The sequence below is a fragment of the Terrapene carolina genome, unplaced genomic scaffold (genome assembly GCF_002925995.2).
Source record: "Terrapene carolina triunguis isolate 2854851 unplaced genomic scaffold, T_m_triunguis-2.0 Scaffold85, whole genome shotgun sequence".
Taxonomy (NCBI): domain Eukaryota; kingdom Metazoa; phylum Chordata; order Testudines; family Emydidae; genus Terrapene; species Terrapene triunguis.
Genome location: NW_020664436.1, coordinates 20456759 through 20478556, shown reverse-complemented (window position 1 = coordinate 20478556; position 21798 = coordinate 20456759). Strand labels below are relative to the sequence as shown.

General features: G+C 39.6%; 1 protein-coding gene across 1 annotated transcript in view; it reads right to left on the bottom strand.

Annotated features, from left to right (window-relative positions):
• LYST (lysosomal trafficking regulator) overlaps positions 1–21798 on the bottom strand; it is a 127226-nt gene that overhangs the window by 25490 nt on the left and 79938 nt on the right. The window contains exons 28-38 of the mRNA XM_029911041.1: positions 21092–21268; positions 18203–18279; positions 13576–13764; positions 10830–10975; positions 10641–10737; positions 9711–9772; positions 7295–7350; positions 6340–6492; positions 5705–5949; positions 3294–3360; positions 180–336 (exon numbers count right to left, since the gene is read on the bottom strand). Coding sequence (XP_029766901.1) covers positions 180–336; positions 3294–3360; positions 5705–5949; positions 6340–6492; positions 7295–7350; positions 9711–9772; positions 10641–10737; positions 10830–10975; positions 13576–13764; positions 18203–18279; positions 21092–21268 — 1426 coding nt within the window. The remainder of the gene's footprint in view (positions 1–179; positions 337–3293; positions 3361–5704; positions 5950–6339; positions 6493–7294; positions 7351–9710; positions 9773–10640; positions 10738–10829; positions 10976–13575; positions 13765–18202; positions 18280–21091; positions 21269–21798) is intronic.

The following is a 21798-nucleotide window of genomic DNA, read 5'->3' as shown; positions in this document are numbered from 1 at the left end:
CAGACATTTTTAGAAGATGTAGAGTTTTGTGAGATGCACAAAGAGTTCATGTACTACAGGTGCTCTTTATGAAAGCCTCAAAAGGGTCCACTGTCAAGGTAGGTCAGATTTCCAAATTTACCACACTTGATAATTTCACTTTATTTTTCATTTGTCATTTTTAACAAAATTAATCTTACCTTGATAAGCTAAGAACATTTTAGTGAAAGGAGGCATTCTAACTAGAAAGTGAAGTACAGTTCCACTGTTGGAGTAATGAGATCCATAGTGATAAGGCTGCACAGGAGGCATTGGGTCATCCTCTCTAGCTCCTTTGCGGTACTCCTCTTCCAAATACTAGAACAGGAAGAACAGGTAAAGCATGGGTGTTGTATCTTATCCAACATGCTACTTAAAAGCTATGTTGCTAGGATACTATACTAAGAGATGCATTCTTCCAGCACTTCACTGGTGCTTTCTATCCCAGACAATTTCTGAAGAATTTAAGCTCTCATTTAGAAGAAAGGGCCTCACTTAGTGGGTTTTTTGTTTGTTTGTTTTTTTCCAGTTGTAAAAATAGCTGCTGTCTGAAGTAATTCGTTATTCATTTTTACCCCACAATATTTTTCTGGAAGAGACCATTCCAATAACTGTTTCCAATGCTTCAGCTTACACCTTTCAAAACATTAACCATGGTTTTCGGAAATTGTACTAACCATGGTTTGTCCTATTGAACAGAGTTAACTGCAGATGTAGAACACTAATTCAGCTGCACCTGTCGGTTTAATCTTTTTTCAGAAATAGGTAACTTCTATAGTGTGGACCAGGTGCCATTTGACCTTTACAAAAAGGTATAACTTTCAGGAAAGAGACATAATCCTGACTCTTCCATCAAAAACTTATTCTTAGGGGTGGCAAATTTAAAGGGATAGTAAATACGAGTTTTTGTAGCAAAAGCTGCAGAAAAATCAGATCAAAGACATTTTCAGAAGTGCCAAAGTGACTTAGGAGATAACATCTTACATTCAAAAGAGGACTTAGGGCTAGATTTACAAAGATATTTAGGAAGAGATGCAGATATGTATCTTTGAAAATCTCAGTAGGTGCCTAAGTGAGTTTTATCCTAAATCGGTTTGAAACTGCCACTGAAAATATGGATGTCAGGTTCACTACACTAGAAAACCCATCACTTACATGCTTGAGCCCATACAGCAATCTAGTAATAAAGAATTGACATCACTATGGCAGTGTACTAACTGACAATCTGCTAGATCATTTTACATAAATATTGAATGAAGAGGAAACGGTGCCATACATGGATGGTTTCCATCAAAATTTCATTTTAAAAACATCAATTCAACCACAAATGACAGTGCATATGCACACTTAAGCTTTTAAGCAACAGACCATCTGACTTTCACAATATATTGCTCTAGTTATAAATCCTGTTCTTGCTGTCCAGGAACACTGTGGTGTCATAATGTGGGTTTTTCACACTAAACTTAAAATCAAAACAAGTTCATACACACACTTTTGTCAAAGCACACTCCAGATCTTGATGCAAATCTAAATGAAAGGCCCATGTCTAAATGCTTTCCAGCCCCATCAAGTCATTCGCTATGGAATTTAATGGGGGTGGGGGCGCCCAGGAACAAGATACATTTGTTGACATGGTCACTATGACTGCACCCCATATTCATCATAGTATTATAATAATATGGTTGTGGCATAATTATGATGATTTTGTGCAAGATAAGTCAAGTGAGGTGTCATTGGAAAAGATATGATTTGCTGAATATGATTATCCTATTTGTCCGCATGTATCATTTTTGTATCTGAAGTTATAAACACTATGTATCTGTACTTCAAATGTAATTACGCATGGGTAACGCCCACTAGGCAAGATGCTTTCAGTCTAGATAGCCGGTTGGGAAGGGCTTATTCAGGGCATTGAGCCATTAGGGAAAACAACAGGCCTTAGGAGAAGCTTATCTCCCCCCCACCCGGTGAGTCTTCCTGAGAATGCTCCAGACAGCCTGTAAGTAATGGCTGCTAGGACTCTACAAGGACATGTGACCAGGCCACATGATTCTAGACTCCATCTTGGGATGTCAGTATTTTTCCGCAGACCAGTCTGGGAACCAAGTTTTGAAACAAAGGGCTCCTGTCATATACTAAAGCTATATAAGGCAGGGAGTCACATCATCTGTAGTTCTTCACTCCACACACAGGAAGACACCTGGAAACACCTGAGGAACAAAGACTAAACTGGAGGATGTGCTGGACCAAGGCTAAACGGATTTCTAGCCTGTGTATGAAAGACCTGGGGATTCCAAGCTGTAAAGCAAGTGCAACTTGTCCCATAAGAATCTGCAGCCCGCCTGTATCATCAGCCAAGATGAGAATTTGCTAGTTCGTATCCTATCTTTCTAGTATCTTAGACTTAGTTTGTGTTTTGTTTATTTACTACGTAATCTGCTTTGATCTGTTTGTTATCACTTAAAAAATCTATCTTTTGTAGTTAATAAGTTTATTTTATGTTTTAATCCAAACCAGTGATCTTTGACTGGAGTGCTTGTGGAAAATCTCTGCTTGGTTACCACAAGTGTACATTGTTCTCTTCACATTGAGGGAGAGGCGGGCCAGTTATTAAACCCATGGACTGGCCAGATTTGACCAGGGCAGGACAGTTCTGCTCTGGGGTCTTAGGCTGGGAAGCTGGTGGTTAGAGAGCCTGTGTGTAACTGCAGAGGGGTGTGTCCCTATCTATGTGAATGCTGGTGAAAGTGCAGGCTGGAGGACTTGGCAGCTTGTCACAGCAACAGTGCGAGAGGGAGCCCAGGCTGGTGGGTCAGAGGGCTCAGTGGTACCCCAGTTCCAGGTGGCACCCCGGGGGGGAACCGGTCACAGTCACCATAAACAAACGCTCAGTAGCAACAGCAGGCAGCACTAATGGAATACTAATTCTACTCTATATGATCAGATCTATTTTCAAACTAGATTGAGGTTAGGAGATGAGGAAATACTTTTATTAATTAAACTAACTGCACAAAATCTTTAAATGACCCAGGATGTTTGAAGGCAAACATAACTGTTCTGTTGCATACTAGAAAAAACCCAGATGTACAACATAATTTTTTAGACCACAAAATGCAAGGCAATTTACAGAGATATATTTCTTTCTTTCGCTTCTTTGGTTAACTTCATATGTATTTATCTGGCAGGTCATGAATTTAAACCCCAACATACATCATATTGTTTTGGTTTTAAGATACCAGAATAAAACACATTGTAGAAATGAGAGTTTAAGATACCTTGTAAGTATCCACATATCGATCTTCCTTTTCTTTAGACTGTACAGCTATGGGTTTGGCTAGATTTCTGTAATAGGAGAAATGTTGACATCTTATTTTCATATGAAATTAGAAAATTCAGTTAAATGTAGATTAACATATACGAAGACTGATCTTTTTAACTAAATTAGATTAAGAAGAGTTAAAATATAAAAGGACAAATACAAAGACAAATCTTAAGAACAAAGCTCTACGTATGAGTTTAGGAAAATAAAATGACTATAAAAATACATATTCTTAATTTAAAATTGGCCATTTGATGTTAGTGCTAGAGGAATGAAAGTCATTTGTCCACAGAACAGTTACAGTATAGGCAACAGGCAGCATACTCCCCATTCTGCCCCCACCAACATGCTTCAGTCCTGACTTGTAGCATCCCTTTAAGAGTAATGCCTGGTCTACCGTGGCAAGGAACCTCCTCTGTGTCGCTGGAATTAACACTTCCCCCACAAATCAGGCCCACTCTGGCCAGCGTGCGTCTTCCCCCTCTGTATTTTCCTATCAGTATTTTCAAGGTAGGCCTCAGTTCAGGCCCAAGGAGTAGGGTTGCCAACGCTCCAGGATTGGCCCGGAGTCTCCTGGAATTGGCATCAATCTCCCAGTGACTATTGAAAGCAATCCAGGAGATTTTAATAGGATATTTTAAGAAAATGACATGACATGTTGGGGGAAGAAAAAAATCTCCCGGAATAGCTTCAGTCAGAGTTGGCAACCCTACCAAGGAGGGTTCCTCCAGCTAACAAAAGAAAACCAATTTACAAACACAAACAAAGGGGGGTACCTTTCCCTGCCCTCCTGCTGTAGGAGGTGGTGGGGTGGGGTGCTGTCCTGTTATTGGCCCCAGATGTGTCAGTCCTTCCCCTAAACAGGCACTCAGCTTTGATTATTTCCCCTGTAGGGAGGAGAGCAGCCTCTCACCCTGGAGAAGCCTATCTCCCTGCTGCCACTAGCCCTGCAGCAGCTCGTCTCTCCTCCCTGTCTCTCATCAGAGGCGGGGTTTTTAAACGGTGTCAGGAAGCCCTTAATTGGACTCAGGTATCCCTAACTGACCTGAAGTAACTCTCTCTCAGTTTATAGGAAAATTGGCTTCTCTCATTCTAAGGCTAACATACCTGCCTTCCATCACTCCTCTTGCTCGATACTAAGTGGCGGGACCTATTGCCATCTGTTGAGGGTGATAACCCTGGTGGGCCAGTCTGTATTCTGCCTTGGTCCCACAGCCCTCCGGGGATATTAGTTGGTGGCTCCTTCATGGAGCCGTGAGCACAGGCACATACCTGGTGCGGTTCACCCTTATCACAGATGTCTGTCCCTTTTGCGACATGAGGGAGACCCAGGCCTACCTTGGGTGTGCCAGGTTGCAGCCCCTTTTCCAGCTTCTCCTGGACATACTTTTGTGGTTCTGGCTGCACTTCTGCTCCCAGCTTCTAATTTATGCACACCCCATTCGTGGCCCCTGCTCGTCAACCTCCTCCTAGCAATGGCCAATGTGGCCATCTGTAACACCAGGGAGAGGATGCTAGCTGAGGGAGTGCTCTGCAACTGTGGGGCCTATTTCTGTTCCTCTCTCCATTCACATATCCAGGCAGAGTTCCGCTGGCTCCCTTGACATCTTTGAGGAGCAGTGGGCGCTGTCCGGGGCTCTCTGGTCGGTGTCCTCTTCAGGTTCCCTGATTCTGACCCTTTGACATGCACACCTGTCCTTGTTTACTGTTTTGTTGTCCCCAATACTTATTTGAGTCCCAAGCTCAATAGTTCCTGCCCTTAGGCTTGGGGAGGAGCCTTTAGCTGTGGGTGGGCTTGTGACCGCCCACCTCCCAGAACCCAACAGGACTACTCCTCTTGCAGTTGCCTAGCCTGACTTTCACACTACACACAAGAGCTGCACCAACTTCACTAAAATCCATTTTAAAAATCAATGTAGTTAAGATTGTGCCTGTGTGGACACCTTTTAGTCTGTTTACAACTAGCTGATATAGATTTACCTTTGGTAACTGACAAGTTGCTCATATAGCATAATTCTGTTTTTGGTTATGTTTTGCTAAATTGTCAGGAGGTCTTTGGTTACAGGCTGTTTTTTGTTTTAAGACAAAGGAATGTATATCTGGAAGTGTAAGACAGCAGGTATTGAGTGAGACCTGCCAACTACTGTGAATATAAATGCTGGTAACAACTGGTATGCTATTCAAATTGACTAGATGAGCCACCTACCTATTGTTAAAGGTCATTCAAATACCATTAGACCAGATGTGTTTCCTAGCAATCTTCCTAATTAAGTCTTGGTTTATCAGGGTGATCATAAGTGGATTTTACTGAAATAACCAGTTTAATGAGTTATCTGGAAAGGAGTAATTTCAAAGATTTCATGTTACCTATAAACAGATGGATCATGTAGGTCCAGTGTTTCGCTGGTGTAGTCAGAAAGTATAAAGGGAAATACTGGATACTGCATGAGATCATTGAAGGAACGGCCAGCATGTTTGTTTAAATGAGTTAGGTATTCAAAGTTGGTAATCTGTCCTGTGTACCATAGGTGGGTCAAAGCAGTAATGTTCCCATACTCCAAAAGATTAGGCAGGTTGTTCATTAAGATGTTGTGGTACACATCATCACGGACCTAAAAAAATTATTGTAGTTTTAATCAAGCAACACATTTAAACTGTCAAACTACGTCTCCTCCTACAGTATGTAAGATTCTCTCATTTACAAGGTTCTAGAGATCTGTGAAGATCAGAACAATGTGATAAAAAGTCACAACATTAAGATATTGAATTGGTTTAGTCCTTTGTTTTTAGAACATACCTATGACACACATCCTGTCTATCAAAAAGCCTGGCTGAGCCCTTAACTCGTATCAGCTTCCAGAAGTATCTAAGAATTCAAAGAAGCCTACCCATAGTTTTTCTTAATGTATTCCATGAAAATACACATTATGTATTGAAGAAATTATAAAAAATATCTTTATACACATATTATATATTACCATGCATTAATACCACACTGTTACCTTTGTGTTGTCAAAAGCTAAGAGTAAAGTTCTGCCATTTGTTAAAAATATTTCCACAGCATTGTCTCTTAATTGCCACCATCTCTTATGAACTTCCTTGATTTCTTCATATGTCCAAGAAAATGATGCTGGTTCAGTTTCCCCGTGAAAACTCTGAAGAACATACAGTAGATTGATACAGAAAATGTTTTGCTCAGGAGCCTTTAAAATTAGCCCTATTTGCAGTCAGTTTCCATTTATTTATACTGCATACTGTAAACTAATGCTCTGTGTGTAGTAATTTACTTTAAACTTTGGCTTGTACTTTTGAAAATCTTAAATTAAGCTGCATTTCTCTAATAGACAAAGAATTAAGTTGTTTACCAAAGACTTTAAAAACAAAAGATCTATTAAATAGTTTTCATTATATAATCTGTTTCACCCCTACGTCAATACAAGACACTGTTAGGGATCATAAGAATTAGCTCAATCAAATGTCACTTTAGGGTAAAAAAAGCTTTGTTTTTATTATCCACAAGTTTCACCTTTCAATAGAGAAGTAGATTAAGATTCCTAATTCTGGGGTTCTGGTCCATGATTAAGGCTCCTAGGCATTACCGTAATATACAATAAAATCTGGTGTTTTTTTATATATAACAATATATAACATATTAAGAGACTGGTAGAATTGGGAATAATAACTTCCATTATAGAATAAAGAGACTATCAGCCTTACTCAGGGCATTTGTATGTTATTGCTGAAATGTTGGCAGATAAGCATTTTAAAATTCTCAAATAATCACACACAAATAGAGTCTAACAGTCTATGAATTCAAACTCCCAGATATCTTAATATACAAATTAAAAATTAATATTATGATGATTTTAAATGATAAAGCACCAAAGTTATTCTCGGTTCTGGTTTAGAGAATTTAGAAAAATGTGTGATCTGTGAAAAACTTTAGCTCATACTCACAGAACTTTCTACTGTGTCAGAAGCATTGTCTTCAACGAAATACATTCCATATTTGCCTGCAGAGAGGAATATTTATACAAAAGGTGACTGTTACTATACTAATTTGTCTTTACTTTTAACATCTATAAAATGATTATACATGATGTCTAAAGCACTAACGATGCTGTTCATAATAGTAAGTAAAAAGCACAGCACTTAGAATCATAGAATATTAGGGTTGGAAGAGACCTCAGGAGGTCATCTAGTCCAACCCCCTGCTCAAAGCAGGACCAACACCAACTAAATCATCCCAGCCAGGGCTTAGTCAAGCCAGGCCTTAAAAACCTCTAAGGATGGAGATTCCACCACCTCCCTAGGTAACTCATTCCAGTGCTTCACCACCCTCCTAGTGAAATAGTGTTTCCTAATATCCAACCTAGACCTCCCCCACTGCAACTTGAGACCATTGCTTCTTGTTGTATCATCTGCCACCACTGAGAACAGCCTAGATCCATCCTCTTTGGAACCCCCCTTCAGGTAGTTGAAGGCTGCTATCAAATCCCCCCTCACTCTTCTCTTCTGCAGACTAAATAACCCCAGTTCCCTCGGCCTCTTCTCGTAAGTCATGTGCCCCAGCCCCCCTTGGTGGAAATGAAGCTAAATACGATCCTTGACAAGCATTCAATGACTTAAAGTAACAACAATAAATCTAATGAGCACACTGTGAAAACTGTAGGAAAGGAAGGCCAAACTGACTAGTTGGGTAAGCAGATGGAACTCCAGTAGTCAGAGGTAAGGCCAGAAGGGGACCACCATATTATCTAGTCTGTCTTCCGGTATATCACAAACCACTACCACAATAAATGCAGTTACAATCACATAAGCCAATGATGAATTTACCCTGGAATGTCTGTGTTAATAAAATTCATATAGAGGCTGTAGATATGTAAATTAACTAAGACTGAAAAAAACATTAAGTGCACAATAGCCATGCAACTCAAAGCAGCAACACACAAATAAAATATTCTGTATGTGGGGTAATCTATGACTATTCATCATCCTCTGTACAATAAGAGGTAAAATATGTGGAAAGTCAAGCAACATTTCGGATACTCCAAGATACATATGAACCATATGTCTAGACAAAAATCAGTTGTGTGTTAACATTAGAAAATTTAATCCATATATTAACTGTGACACTGGCAGATCAGGTGCCAGCTCTTGTCAAGACTGCAGGCATTAGCTAAGAACTGAAACTCATAGCTGAGACTAGACTAGTTCACCTGTACCTCAGTTTTGCTCAAAATAGGTATTAGTCTTATAAGAACGTATTTAGTGTTTTGACTCTGAAATGCTTGTAAATTGCTGCATGCATTAATCTCACTTGTAATGTCAATATTCTATGCTATAAGAAAATATGTAAATTTTGTCTTATAACTTCATAAATGTTTGCTCTGAACTTGCAAACCCAGGTACAGGAATTGTCATTCCCCCACCCCACCCATTCAGGAGGACCATCAAAATTTAAATGGGGCCATTATAAGACAAAAGCTGTGTTAATTGTCCCATCCACCCATGGTGAAGTAGGTGCAGAAGGCTGTAGCTTTGAATGCTGGAAGAGATAAATGAAAAATCTTCACATCAACTCTTTTTTTCATCTCTTTGCTGAACTCTCACAGGGCTAGAGAAACCAAACTGAAGCCAGAGATCCTGGGTCTACCCAGAAAGACACACTGAATTGACAGATCTCTACAACTCTGTCACTCTTCGGATTTAGATGCAACTCATTTGTGTATATACATTTGCTTGCTTTAAACTGTAAATAATTCTGTTACGTTTTTCCTAATTAATAAACCTTTAAATAGTTTATTACAGGATTGGCTGCAGGGGCTATCTTTGGTGTAAGATCTAGAGTAGCAATTGATCTGGGGTAAGTGACTGGTCTCTTGGGACTGAGAGCAACATGAATATGATGTGATTTTTGATGTAAGTGACCATTTATCACTAAATCCAGTCTATGTGGATGGCAAAATAGACTGGAAAGTCTCAGGGGATTGTCCGTGAATCCATGGTGAGACTGTTATAATTGATCCAGGAGTTCACATTAGTTACTGTGTTGGTAAAATCTAATTATAGACCATACCACCATTTTGGAGTATCTACCCTGTTTTTCTGACATAGGCACTCAGATTCGTGAGCCACTCCAGACAAACTGACATTTACATGAATAGAATTAGATCTATACTAGATAATACAGTACTTAGTCCTGCCATGGGTGCAGGGGACTGGATTAGATGACCTCTTGAGGTCCCTTCCAGTCCTACGATTCTATAATAAGGTTTCTCTATTACAGAAGGATTAAAGCTGCTCTTTAAACTAAACTAACCTTTTTACAAGAACATTTTTAATATTTAGTCATTGAAACTGTTATGCTTACCTAACAGCAATTCACCAGCTGTCTCTCTAGAAGGTGCTACATTGATGCATCTTCGATTCACTCTGCATATATACAAATAGAAACATTTACTACAAGTCATAAAATTCAGTAGATATCTAAAATTAACAGCCTCAAATACTACACACTATAACCAAGTAGACTTTTCCTTTTTTCTGTGACCCCAAGTGTTCAAATCCCAAAGGAACGTGTAAAACTAGCTCTCAGCTCTTTAAGAATTGTGAGCAGCTGAATAAAACAGCTGAATGTTCAAACTATGAGAGAAATACCAAGCTCAAATTTTTTAATATATATTCACTTGTACAAATTTAGGATTTGTTGCTTTCCGCATGCCACAGCTCTTTTTTATGTTAAGCTAATTTGGTGCTTGTGAAAGGTGCTGGATTGCCAGCACTGCAAAGTTAAAACCTAGTTATCCATTGAATACATATAGTATAGGCAGTGAAGGTGCAGATTTACTCAGCTAGTCAATGAAAGGATGAGAATATAATTCAATCTCCACATCCATTCACTTCTGGGCCTCTGCTGAAAGCACGAATAAATTTCAATTGCAATGCTGATATTTGGAAATGAACCACAACAAAGGCATTGATCATAGGCCCAATACCACCCAGATGGTAATGACTTTTTACTAATTGTTAAGCTTTAAAATCAGCAACCTAGAAGTGAAAAGCTCTGTAAACCCACTACCATCTCTCAAGTCACCCACTCTACTATGTTTGCTGTTTTTAATTTATGACAAGCAAGTGAAGCAGGTGCAAGTTAAGTCTTCTTAAATAAAAATATTTCTTTGTTGGGAAACATTGTATGATCTTATCCCTATTGTTCATCTCATGGTCGCCCCTCATGAACAAAGGCAAAAAATAATAGTTTCCTTTGAGTAAGATTTTCCCCCCCTAATTTAAAGCTTACCTTATATTCTCACTTGCTGCTTTGTCTTTTACAGTGGAAGAGTGAGAGGAATGTGTTTTATCTTCAAATAGGTAAGACAAAGGGGGTTTGATCACTTCTATTGAAAAGTGTAAAAGAAAAAAAATCGATTAAAATATTAACACTCTAGCTTTTGTGAAAATTTAGTTATAATCTTAAAAGTGTTATTACCTTCCTGTTTCTGCCTATCTCGGAGCAGGTACTTATTTGGTATTGTTAAATAGCACCTCTGCAAACGGCGTCTCTCTCGGTTTGGGCCTTCTGTTGGATCTAGTTGCCAAGATGTTGGGTAGCAGACAGGATCATACCAGAGTGTCCTGAAAATGAAAGTATTTTAGCATTTTAGAACAACATGACAACATTATATCTATATAGATCTCTCATTTATTCTAATTAATTTTTTTAAAAATTGGTAAATACATAACCATTACAAACAGGCATGAATTTCACAGTGAAACGTTGTCCAACTCATGTTGCTATAAAATAGAGGACTGGATCCTGCAGTCCCTTAGTCTCATGGGCTGTTCCATGGATTTTAATAGAACTATTCATGAGTAAGTACTGCTGGATTGGTCAGCAAACTGCTTGAAAGTTATCAAGGGAATAAGTAACAGTACTGATGCATAATGTGGTGCTTAGTAAATTAAATTGCTACACTGCGACCTAATACAGCTTGTCCAAAAATAGAAGTACCATCATGGTGGACACTCTTAAGTTTGAAACTGCACTTTATTTGGACCCTTTCCTTTTTAAAAGATCTTATACGCTTTTGTTTCTGCAGTAACAAGATACAGCATTTTTGTTGCCAGTCAAGATTTCTTGAATTGGCTTAATGCATTTGCAAAAACACTGGCTGGAAGATATAGTTTATGCAAAACACTCAAACCAGATCTTTGTATTAGCCCTTCACTTTTACTACTGTACCTTTCCAATGTAGTATAATTTTATGTTGTTCCTTGTCCTTCGCCCATTAGGTACACTGATTATATTTGATAAAGGGCCAATCTATAGATATTTCAAGATCTAAAAAACGTCCATTGGATTGTCCACTTATATACAGGAAAATATATTTAGTAGGGCTGTCGATTAATCGCAGTTAACTCACGCGATTATCTCAAAAAAATTAATCACGATTAAAAAATTAATCGTGATTAATTGCAGTTTTAATTGCACTGTTAAATTTCAATTGGTATTCTATTGTTTATCAAATATTTTGGATTTTTTTCTACATTTTCAAATATATTGACCAACAACAACAACACAGAATACAAGTGTACAGTACTCACTTTATATTATTTTTATTACAAATATTTGCACTGTAAAAATGGCAAACAAAAGAAATAGTATTTTTCAATTCACCTCAGACAAGTACCGTAGTGCAATCTCTTTATCATGAAAGCGCAACTTACAAATGTAGATTTTTTTTGTTACATAACTGCAGTCAAAAATAAAACAATGTAAAACTTTAGAACCTGCAAGTCCACTCAGTCCTACTTCTTGTTCAGCCTATCGCTAAGAGAAACAAGTTTGTTTATATTTATAGGAGATAATGCTGCCCGCTTCTTATTTACAATGTCACCTGAAAGTGAGAACAGGTGTTTGCATGGCACTTTTGTAGCCAGCACTGCGAGGTATTTACGTGCCAGATATGCTAAACATTCATATGCCACCATTCCAGAGGACATGCTTCCATGCCAACGCTCATTAAAAGAATAATGCGTTAATTAAATTTGTGACTGAACTCCTTGGTAGAGAATTGTAGGTCTCCTGCTCCATGGTTTTACTCACATTCTGCCATATATTTCATGTTATAGCAGTCTCAGATGATGACCCAGCACATGTCGTTCATTTTAAGAACACTTTCACTGCAGATGTAACAAATCCCAAAGAAGGTACCAATGTGTGATTTCTAAAGATAGCTACAGCACTCAACCCAAGATTTAAGAATCTGAAGTGGCTTCCAAAATCTAATTGGAACGGGGTCTGGAGCATGCTTTCAGAAGTCCTAAAAGAGCAACACTCTGATGCGGAAACTACAGAACCTGAACCTCCAAAAAAGAAAATCAACCTTCTGCTGGTGGCATCTGACTCAGATGATGAAAATGAACATGCATCAGTCTGCACTGCTTTGGATTGTTATCGAGCAGAACCCATCATCAACATGGACACACATCCTCTGGAATGGTGGCTGAAGCATGAAGGGACACATGAATCTTTAGTGCATCTGGCACGTAAATATCTTGCAATGCTGGCTACAACAGTGCTATGCGAACGCCTATTTTTACTTTCAAGTGACAATGTAAACAAGAAGCGGGCAGCATTATCTCCTGCAAATGTAAACAAACTTGTTTCTCTGAGCGATTGGCTGAACAAGAAGTAGGACTGAGTGGTCTTGTAGGCTCTAAAGTTTTACGTTGTTTTATTTTTAAGTGCAGTTATTTTTTGTACATAATTTTACATTTGTAAGTTCAACTTTTATGATAAAGAGATTGCACTACAGTACTTGTATTAAGTGAACTGAAAAATACTATTTCTTTTATTCTTCCAGTGCAAATATTTATAATAAAAAATAAATATAAATTGAGCACTGTACACTTTGTATCCTGTGTTGTAATTGAAATCAATATATTTGAAAATGTGGAAAACATCCAAAAAATTTATATAAATAGTATTCTATTATTAACAGTGCGATTAATCACAATTAATTTTTTTAGTCGCTTGACAGTCCTAATATTTAGCATTTCACAAGAGCTTAGAAGCTGCACAGCATTAGTAAGTACAAGTCACATTAATCTAATTTTGTTTTAAAAAAAAAAAAAGCATATACATTTCAATTGCTTATAACATTAAAATCACAAGTGTACAGAATGGCCACATTTAAGTCCAGTAATACAGATCTAAAATGGCCACCACTTACCTATCGTGTGTAAGTTGCTGAACAAGTTCCTGCCAATGCCTGCTGGCACTTAAATCTGTTTTATACATTCCTCTAATGTGCTGAATCACCTTCTTTCTTTCCATTCCCTGTGACAAAGAGACTGCCTGGGTGATGTCTGCAGCTATTTTGGAAATATCTTTTGACTTTGCATCCAGGCGCTGAGAGAGACTGGGAAAAAAGTAATACGAACCAGATTATACATTAGGCATTTTATACTTAGTACTGAGTGAAGACCGTGTATGAATACCTTAGAACGGGTTCTCAAACTTCATTGCACCATGACCCCCTTCTGACAACAAAAATTATTACATGACCCCGGCGGGGGGGCAGAGGGAGGAGGCAGGAGACGGGGAAACCAAGCCTGAGCGCACCCAAGCCCTGCCGTATCCCGTGTGGGGGCCAAAGCCAAAGGCTTCAGGTTTGGCCCCAGCAAGTCTAATGTCAGCCCTGGCAACCTCATTAAAACAGGTCCTGACCCACAGTTTGAGAAACGCTGCCTTAGAATCATAGGACTGCAAGAGACCTCAAGAGGTCATCTAGTCTAGTCCCCCTGCACTCATGGCAGGACTAAGTATCATCTAGGCCATCCCTGACAGGTATTTGTCTAATCTGCTCTCAAAAATCTTCAATGATGGAGATTCCACGTGTATTTTCAAAGGGAAAGAAAAAGTGAGAGAGATAGCAACTAAACTATATTATAAAGAATAGTGGAAGGATCTGAATAATCCATCACAAGATATTTAAGATTAAATTGTATCACGAAACAAGAGTTTGCAAAGCTCAAAAATGCAAATGCGAAGGCAAATATATGGAGGTTACTTACTGTAGCTGGAGGATCTTCAAGAGGTGTGATTCCTATCTATATTCCACACATTGGGTACGCATGTGCACCATGCGCCTGAGTCTGAAGATTTTAACAAGCAGTGTCCGTTGGCCCACACACGTGCAGCAGATCTCATGCTCCCGAGTGAGAGTATAAGAAGAAGTGCAAGTCGACACCCTCTCAGTTCCTCTTCTTATTGCAAATCTAATCAGATCCACAGCAGAGGGGATGCAGGTTGAGTAGTGGAATACACATCTCGAAGAACCTCCAGTTACAGTAAGGAACCTCCACTTCAAGTGCTGGTTCCTATGTATATTCCACAAATGGGAGTTTGACAAAGAAGTTATCAGAGTGGCGGTGGGTGCAAGGAAGTCGGCCAACGAAGATGCTTGCAGCACTGCAGATCCACTGCTGCATCTGCAGCAGAGGTTTGGACTAGTGCATAAATGTCTAGCAAACATGTGTATGGAGCTCAAGGTAGCTGCTTCTGCATATGTCCTTCATTGGGACCTCCTGTGGTGGCCTGAGCTCTCATGGAGTGGGTCCTTATACTGCCCGGAGGTGGAATACAAGTTAACCTGTAGCATTCAATCATGCAGCCAGAAACCCACTGAGAAATCTGAGAAGATATAGCCTGACCATGGAATCGGCATGTTATCACGATGAAGAGTCTTGGAGACTTTCTGATGAACTCTGTTCTTTGCAGGTAAAAGGCCAGTGCACGCCTTATGTCAAGGAACTGAAGTCTCTTCTCTTCAGGAGAAGCACAGGGTTTCGGAAAAAGAATAGACAGTGAATATACTGCTTACGGTGGAATCTGGAGACTACCTTGGGTAAAAATTTAGGGTGAAGGCAAGGAAATACCTTGTGAAATACCATAAGGGGGGGGCATGTCCACCATGAGGGCTGCCAGTGTGCTAACCCTCCTGCCCAAAGCGATAGCCACTAGAAACACCCCCTATATGGATAGCGACACGTTCCATGTCCCACTTAAGGGTTCAAATGGAGGTCTAGTAAGCTTTGACAGCACAAGGTTGAGCTCTCACAATACTCAATAATGTCGGTTTAGTGACTGGAGGAAAGGCCTCGATGAGGCCTTCATGAACCATGTCAGAGGTCAGAGGGTAAAGAGAGCACCCATTTACTGGGTGGAGAAAGACAATAATGGCTGCCAGATGAACTTGTAATGAGCTGATTGCCAGAGCAGATGTCTAGGTAAATCCAGATAATATAGAATGATCGAGATGCCATTTTCATCACCAACTTGTCCTCCTCTAGAAAAGAGAGTAACTGGGCTCTGTCCTCAGAGGAAAGTTGTTCTGAAAGGCCACCAGCCTAGAGTAGTTACTAAAGTCAGACTTAGTTAGCAGGACCTGGTAACTGGCAATGCAAAATGGCAGGCCCCCAGATGAGAAGAACTTTCACCCCAGGAGATCCAATCTGATGGGGTGGTCCTTAGGTACTGAGCCCTATTATGTTCCATCGCAGCCTGTACAACCAGGGATTTGGGAGCAGAGTAGGAGAACAGGAATTTAAGTCTCTTTACAAAACTAAATAGCACTTCTCAGCCCTTTTAGGTGTGGGGGCGCAAGACTCTGTGGTGTACCAGACCAGACCAATCTCACTGGTTCCAATATGGCCTCGTTAACTGGGAGAGACACCATACTTGGGCCCTGAAGCTGCATAATGTCCAACAGTTGGTGTTGTGGGTCTTGGACTTCCTCCAGAGATAACTGGAGATCACTAGCCACTCTTCATAGTACATCCTGGTATTGCCTATGATCGTCTGGTGGGGATGTGGCAGGAGAGACCACCTCATCCAGGGAAGAACAGGAGATTCCCGTCAGTACCTGAGGTTCTGGTTCAACATCTTCCTCCTCCTCATACACCAACAGAACTAATCACTGGTGCAAGAGAGAGGAGTGGAAAGACTACTGGATGGGTCCCGGATATCTGGTATAGGGATCCCATGTTTCCTGATAGGGTTAGAAAGCAGGACCAACGGTTTGAGGGGTATCCCATGGCATGGGCAACCATCAGTCCCCAGGGAGGTCATGTTCATAAGGATAGTGTCCGTAAATCCTGGAATGCCTGCCCGGGCTTGGTTCTCTTTGTGGAGACGAAGGAGAGATCAGTTCATTGGATTCATCCAAATCTGAAAATTCTCCTGTTATAACAGTGGAGCTATCAGTACTGGTGCAATTCCATCGGATGGTAAGTACGACAGTTCCTGGGACACCGAAGTAACATAATCTACTGGTGTAGTAATGTCCCTCAGGAGGGCTGGGCCAGAGAACAGTGGAGGCTGAGGGTAAGGGAGAAAGATATTCTCCGGTGCCATATAGGTCCCTGTGTGCCCTGGTTGGCATCCAGAGTACCAGTGCATTCCTTGGGTAGATGAGTCAGTACCGCAGAGTCTGGAGATGCACTTGTGGATGAGACCAGCGGATGACTGTCCTAGTGCTTTGGTACTGAATATCACCGACAGAACCAATATATCCTTCTTTCTATGCACTTTACCCTCCATCCTGTGTTTTTTTGTGTGGAGCCAGTTCCTTAGGGTGTGTGCATAAGGGCTCATCTGACCTCGATGGACTCAGGGAAGGAGCTTGTCTCTCATGGACAGTCCTTGCTGGGGATCTGTCCTTGAGCCCATGAGAATGCCCCTTATTCTCATGGGAAGCCCTAGAGGAAAAATCTTTGGACTTAGACACTTAGGGCTCCACTCCTAAGCATGTGCTTGGAGGGGCACTGCTCATTTGGTGAGGCCTATATATGGAGTGGGCGGTCTTTCTGGCCCAGATTGGAGAGGGGCTTCATAGTCTTGTCCATTAAGTGTTTTGTAAGGTTAAGCTCACAAGCTTGGGAAATCCTCTGTGGAAACAAGCAAAAAATGCTGTACCTCACCAAAATGTGAGAGACACACACACAGTTGGCAGTGTTGGTGTTTGTTGCTGACTGAGAAGGATCTGGGGCAAGAGATGCAGTTTTTCAAGCCCAGGAGCCTGGGCATAGTCACAGACCATGTGAAGGGAGTCCCCGGTTTGGAGAACTGAATAAGCTAAAGAATAACTATTTACAATCTTAAGTATCAGAGGGGTAGCCGTGTTAGTCTGAATCTGTAAAAAGCAACAGAGGTGCCACAGGACCCTCTGTTGCTATTTACAATCTTAGTTACTGGTTTTCTGAAAGGCTGAAGCAAAAAAGAGGACACTGAATTCCAACTCAGACCATACAGCAGTAAGAAGGAACTGAGAGGGTGTTGACTCTCAGTGCTTCTTATAGCCTTGCTTGGGAGCACAAGGAGATGTGCAGGCCAATGGACGCTACTTCTTAAAATCTCTGGACTCAGGTGCATGCGTACCCCACATGTGGAATTTACACAGGAACCAGCATTTGAAGAAGAAAGTGGTTTTGTGTTCTAACCAGCTGGTTGCAATGACATGTGCCACACATTTAATTGCATGGTTCACATGCAATGGGAGAAACATCCTGATGGATACAGTAGCTAGCCTTTCATTGGAAAGAATTTTTTTTTTCTTTTTTAAAAAGATCTATGCCAAATAAAAGATTAAATGTTCTGACATTTAAATAATGTCATTGGTTATTAGTGAAGGCAATCAGAGAATGTCACTTACCTACAATCAAGCTGTCTTAATTACAGCATAATAAATGTTGAAACAGGCATGGATATTGATTTTAAAAGATTTTTTATATAAAGTACCCGTGGCATTTTGCAACAGGCTATGCTAAAGAATACTCTTCCATAGATCTTTTACTTACTTTTGCTGATTATTAGTCATAGTCTTCTCCCAAACAGCTTTGTTCACACATTCTTCTGCCTCAAACTTCTTTCGATCCTGAAATTAAAAAAAAAAAAATTTAATTCCAGTTTAACTAAGCAAGTTAAAATTTATGCTTTGTTTTTCATCTGCAAGTTCCATATCTGGAACTATTTTTAAAGTTACAACTGAGACACAAATCAATGCTCCCAAAGACATCAACAGAATCCAAGTCTGCTCACTCGGTGAAATCATCTCTTCTCTCACTTAAAGGATCTTATAGCATCAGACCTTCATTCCAGTAACACTATCATTTAAACAAGGAAAGGAGTTTATGGTCAAAAACATAAATGACTTACAACGATTTGTATCAATTGGTTCCATTCTTCTAAGTAGCAAAAGTTGTTTTTAATTCACATATGGCCTGTTCCCAACTCAGAACATCATATTGTCTAAGTAACATATTAGGACATATAGTGTACATTCATAGCAACTATTCAAAAGCTTGTGTGTTAGAGACAGGAGGGACCTAATGTACTCCAGTCATTATGTAAACATACTCAAGAGGAACCTGACCCATCCTGAAGTCAATAGCGAAATTAGAAATTACTCCAGTGAGAATAGGATTTGTCTCTATATTGTTAAAAAAAATTAACATCTCCAAATGTTCTACTTTGCCACAACCCAGCTGCGGCTAGATTCACAGAGAAACTTAAGTGTGGCAACACCGAAAGTCCCCACGCCTTACTTTTAAATGCCTAGAAAAATCAATGAAATTCACAAAGCCTGAGTTTGGTGCCTAGGCTCGCTATACAATGAATTGAGGGAAATGGTGTCTCAGAATGGGAATCACAGAAGAGCCAGCATGCTAGGCAGCTCCCTAAGCTAGCCAATGGGAGATGCTGAGGGGAGGGGTGTGTGCTAAGCCTCACCTGTCAGGGAGTTTGGCATTTAAGTCCTGGCTAGAAAGGTGGTCCCTCTCTCTGTGTGGGATTCTCAGATGCAAATCCTCTCTTGGGGTTAGGCACCTATACCATTTTTGCAAGAAGCTGAGGGGAATGTGGGGGGGGGATGGGGAAGGACCTCCCTCATAACTTTTAGCCCAGTGGTTAGAGTACTTATCTGGGATATGGGAGAACCCTGGTTCAATTCCTCCCTTCTGCTTCAAGGGGAGAAGGTATTTGAACAGGGACTGCCACCTCTCAGGTCACTGCCCTAACCACTGAACTATGGGATATTCTAATGTGGGGCTCCCTCCGTCTTACCTGTTGAAGCTGTTCCACTGTGGATAAATATTTATTAAAAATCTTTGAGCTGGAGAGAGCAAGAAAGCATGAGACTAACTCTGTAGCTGGTGGTTAGAGTACACACCAGGGAGATGGGATACCCAGGATCCAGTCCCCCTGCTCCAGTGATTTTTTTTAAAAATTATTTTGGGAAAGTGGCAGTTAGGCACTTAAGTCCCTTTGGGAATCAAGCCACTTGCCCTTAATGATATTTCTGAGAAGAAAGCTATTACAATAGCACTAACAATCATTTGTTGAAACTGAAAAGGACAGTTAATTTTATTTAAACATGTTTATATTAAAGAGAAATGTAGCTATGAATAGTCTTTTCTAAAAAGGAAAAGGAACATGCTGATGTGTTCACAGCATTTTCACTTCAGTTATCATAGTTCGTTGATTTTTCACAAAAATGTAAGATATCCTCTGGTATAATCAATCACTTGGATGGTTGGAAACCCAGTTCATTGTCTCTAGGTTCCATATTCAACCATTTTGTTACTTGATTTTTCCATGATCTCTCTTATTTGACTAGAAAAGATGGTTATTGATTATTTTTGAACTAGAGTAAATTAAATAGAAACTGATTACTGAAACTTTTTTAGAAAGTGTTTTAGGTTGCTTATAATCATAAGCTGTTAGACTCTTATTTAAACACCTATTTATATTTATCGATTGATAAATAATCTGAATATAAAAGCAGAGTTGGGAATTTGACCAATAAAATAATTGGTCAAATTGACCTGTCAAACATAGGTCAAATGTTATCAAATAATGTCAAAAATGGTCAAATATTTCAAAGCACTCATTTAGTAGAACAGTAATATAAAAAGAGTGTGTTTATGGTCTAAGATTTAGACTTAGCTATTTATGCCTAATTACAAAAAAACCCAGTTACTTAACTGAGTTACTTTAACTCAAAATTGCAAAGCAAAATGAAGTTCTGAAAAATGAAAGAATAATAATTTTTTAGCAATGTTAGGTTAACATCTAAATGTGACCATTATTCAAGACTGAACAGTTACAAAAAGAACAAAGGAAACTCATCTTCTCTCTCTGTGGGGAAGGAGGTTTAAACATTGAACCTTCCTATCTCCCCCGCACTCCCTTTGAGTTAGTTTCTGTATATTTGTCTAGTGAGTTTAGATTGTAAGCTCTTTGAGGCAGGGATCATGTCTTTTAACTTGTTTAATATGCTTTGTAAATCAACATTTATACTGATGGCCTGGTATACACATAAATGTACTAGAAAGTTCCAGTCAATCAAGATGCTCAGCTTTCAATTATCTTACCTTTTCCCCAACAGGTTGCATTAGCATGTAGTAAAGTGAGTGATCAAGGTATCTAAATAAGCTTGCTAACAGATGGCACCATGATGCAATCAAAAAGGTAGGCTGCCACCTGCATCAAGGCCTTCGTTCTGCACTGTTTGACCACGGTCAAATAGGTGGTCAACCAACCAGCTTGCCACGCCTAATAGAAACTGTGATCATCTTTGTGAAGTAGTTACTGTACACTGCATATTCAAGTATAGCATTAATTGCAAATAATGGAGGTCAAATAATGAATTCTGGTTCACTAGGAAATGCTTATTAATATTCACATACCTCTTTCATGGCATTAAGGAGGTCTGGTTTTGGTGGAGCACTGGGAGAAATGCATTTATAGCCACAAAATTTTAATGCATTCATAAATACTCCTGATGATACTTGTTCTTCTTTGGTCAATTCATCCTTGTGATCATGCATTAACTCATACAGATAGAGGGCTAATTTAGGTCCATGCTAGAAGATGAATAAAAAAAAAAAAGTATAGTTATTCTCATTTTGCCAGTAGAACACAAAGAACTTGCTATATAAATGTATATATTTTTATCTGTTATCTTTTCAGGTACACTAGGACAAGTTTTCTCTACTAATGCTCGTGATCCTTGAGCTATTTTGGATTTTTCCTCTCCTGATCTACAAAATCCCAAATTAGATGAAGGAAAAGCTTCTCTTTGAAAGAACAGACACATTCATATAAAATCCAGGGCAGAAAAACCTGCACCTCAGCCCTCTAACTTCGACCAAAGTAATTATTGAGAGAAAGCTCGGAAGTTAAAAGTAGTAGTTGAAAGCAGGAAATACACTCAACATGGTGCCCCAACAAAAAAACCATTGCTGCTGAATTTGCTCTCTTCCCACTGCTTCTTTAGACCTTCCAGGGATTTTATATCCCAGTGAGAAACCCACATATGATCTGAAATACATGTGATTTAGGGGCCTTAACGATTTACTTTCTGTTTTCTTCTCTGCTGTATGCTAATAAGAAG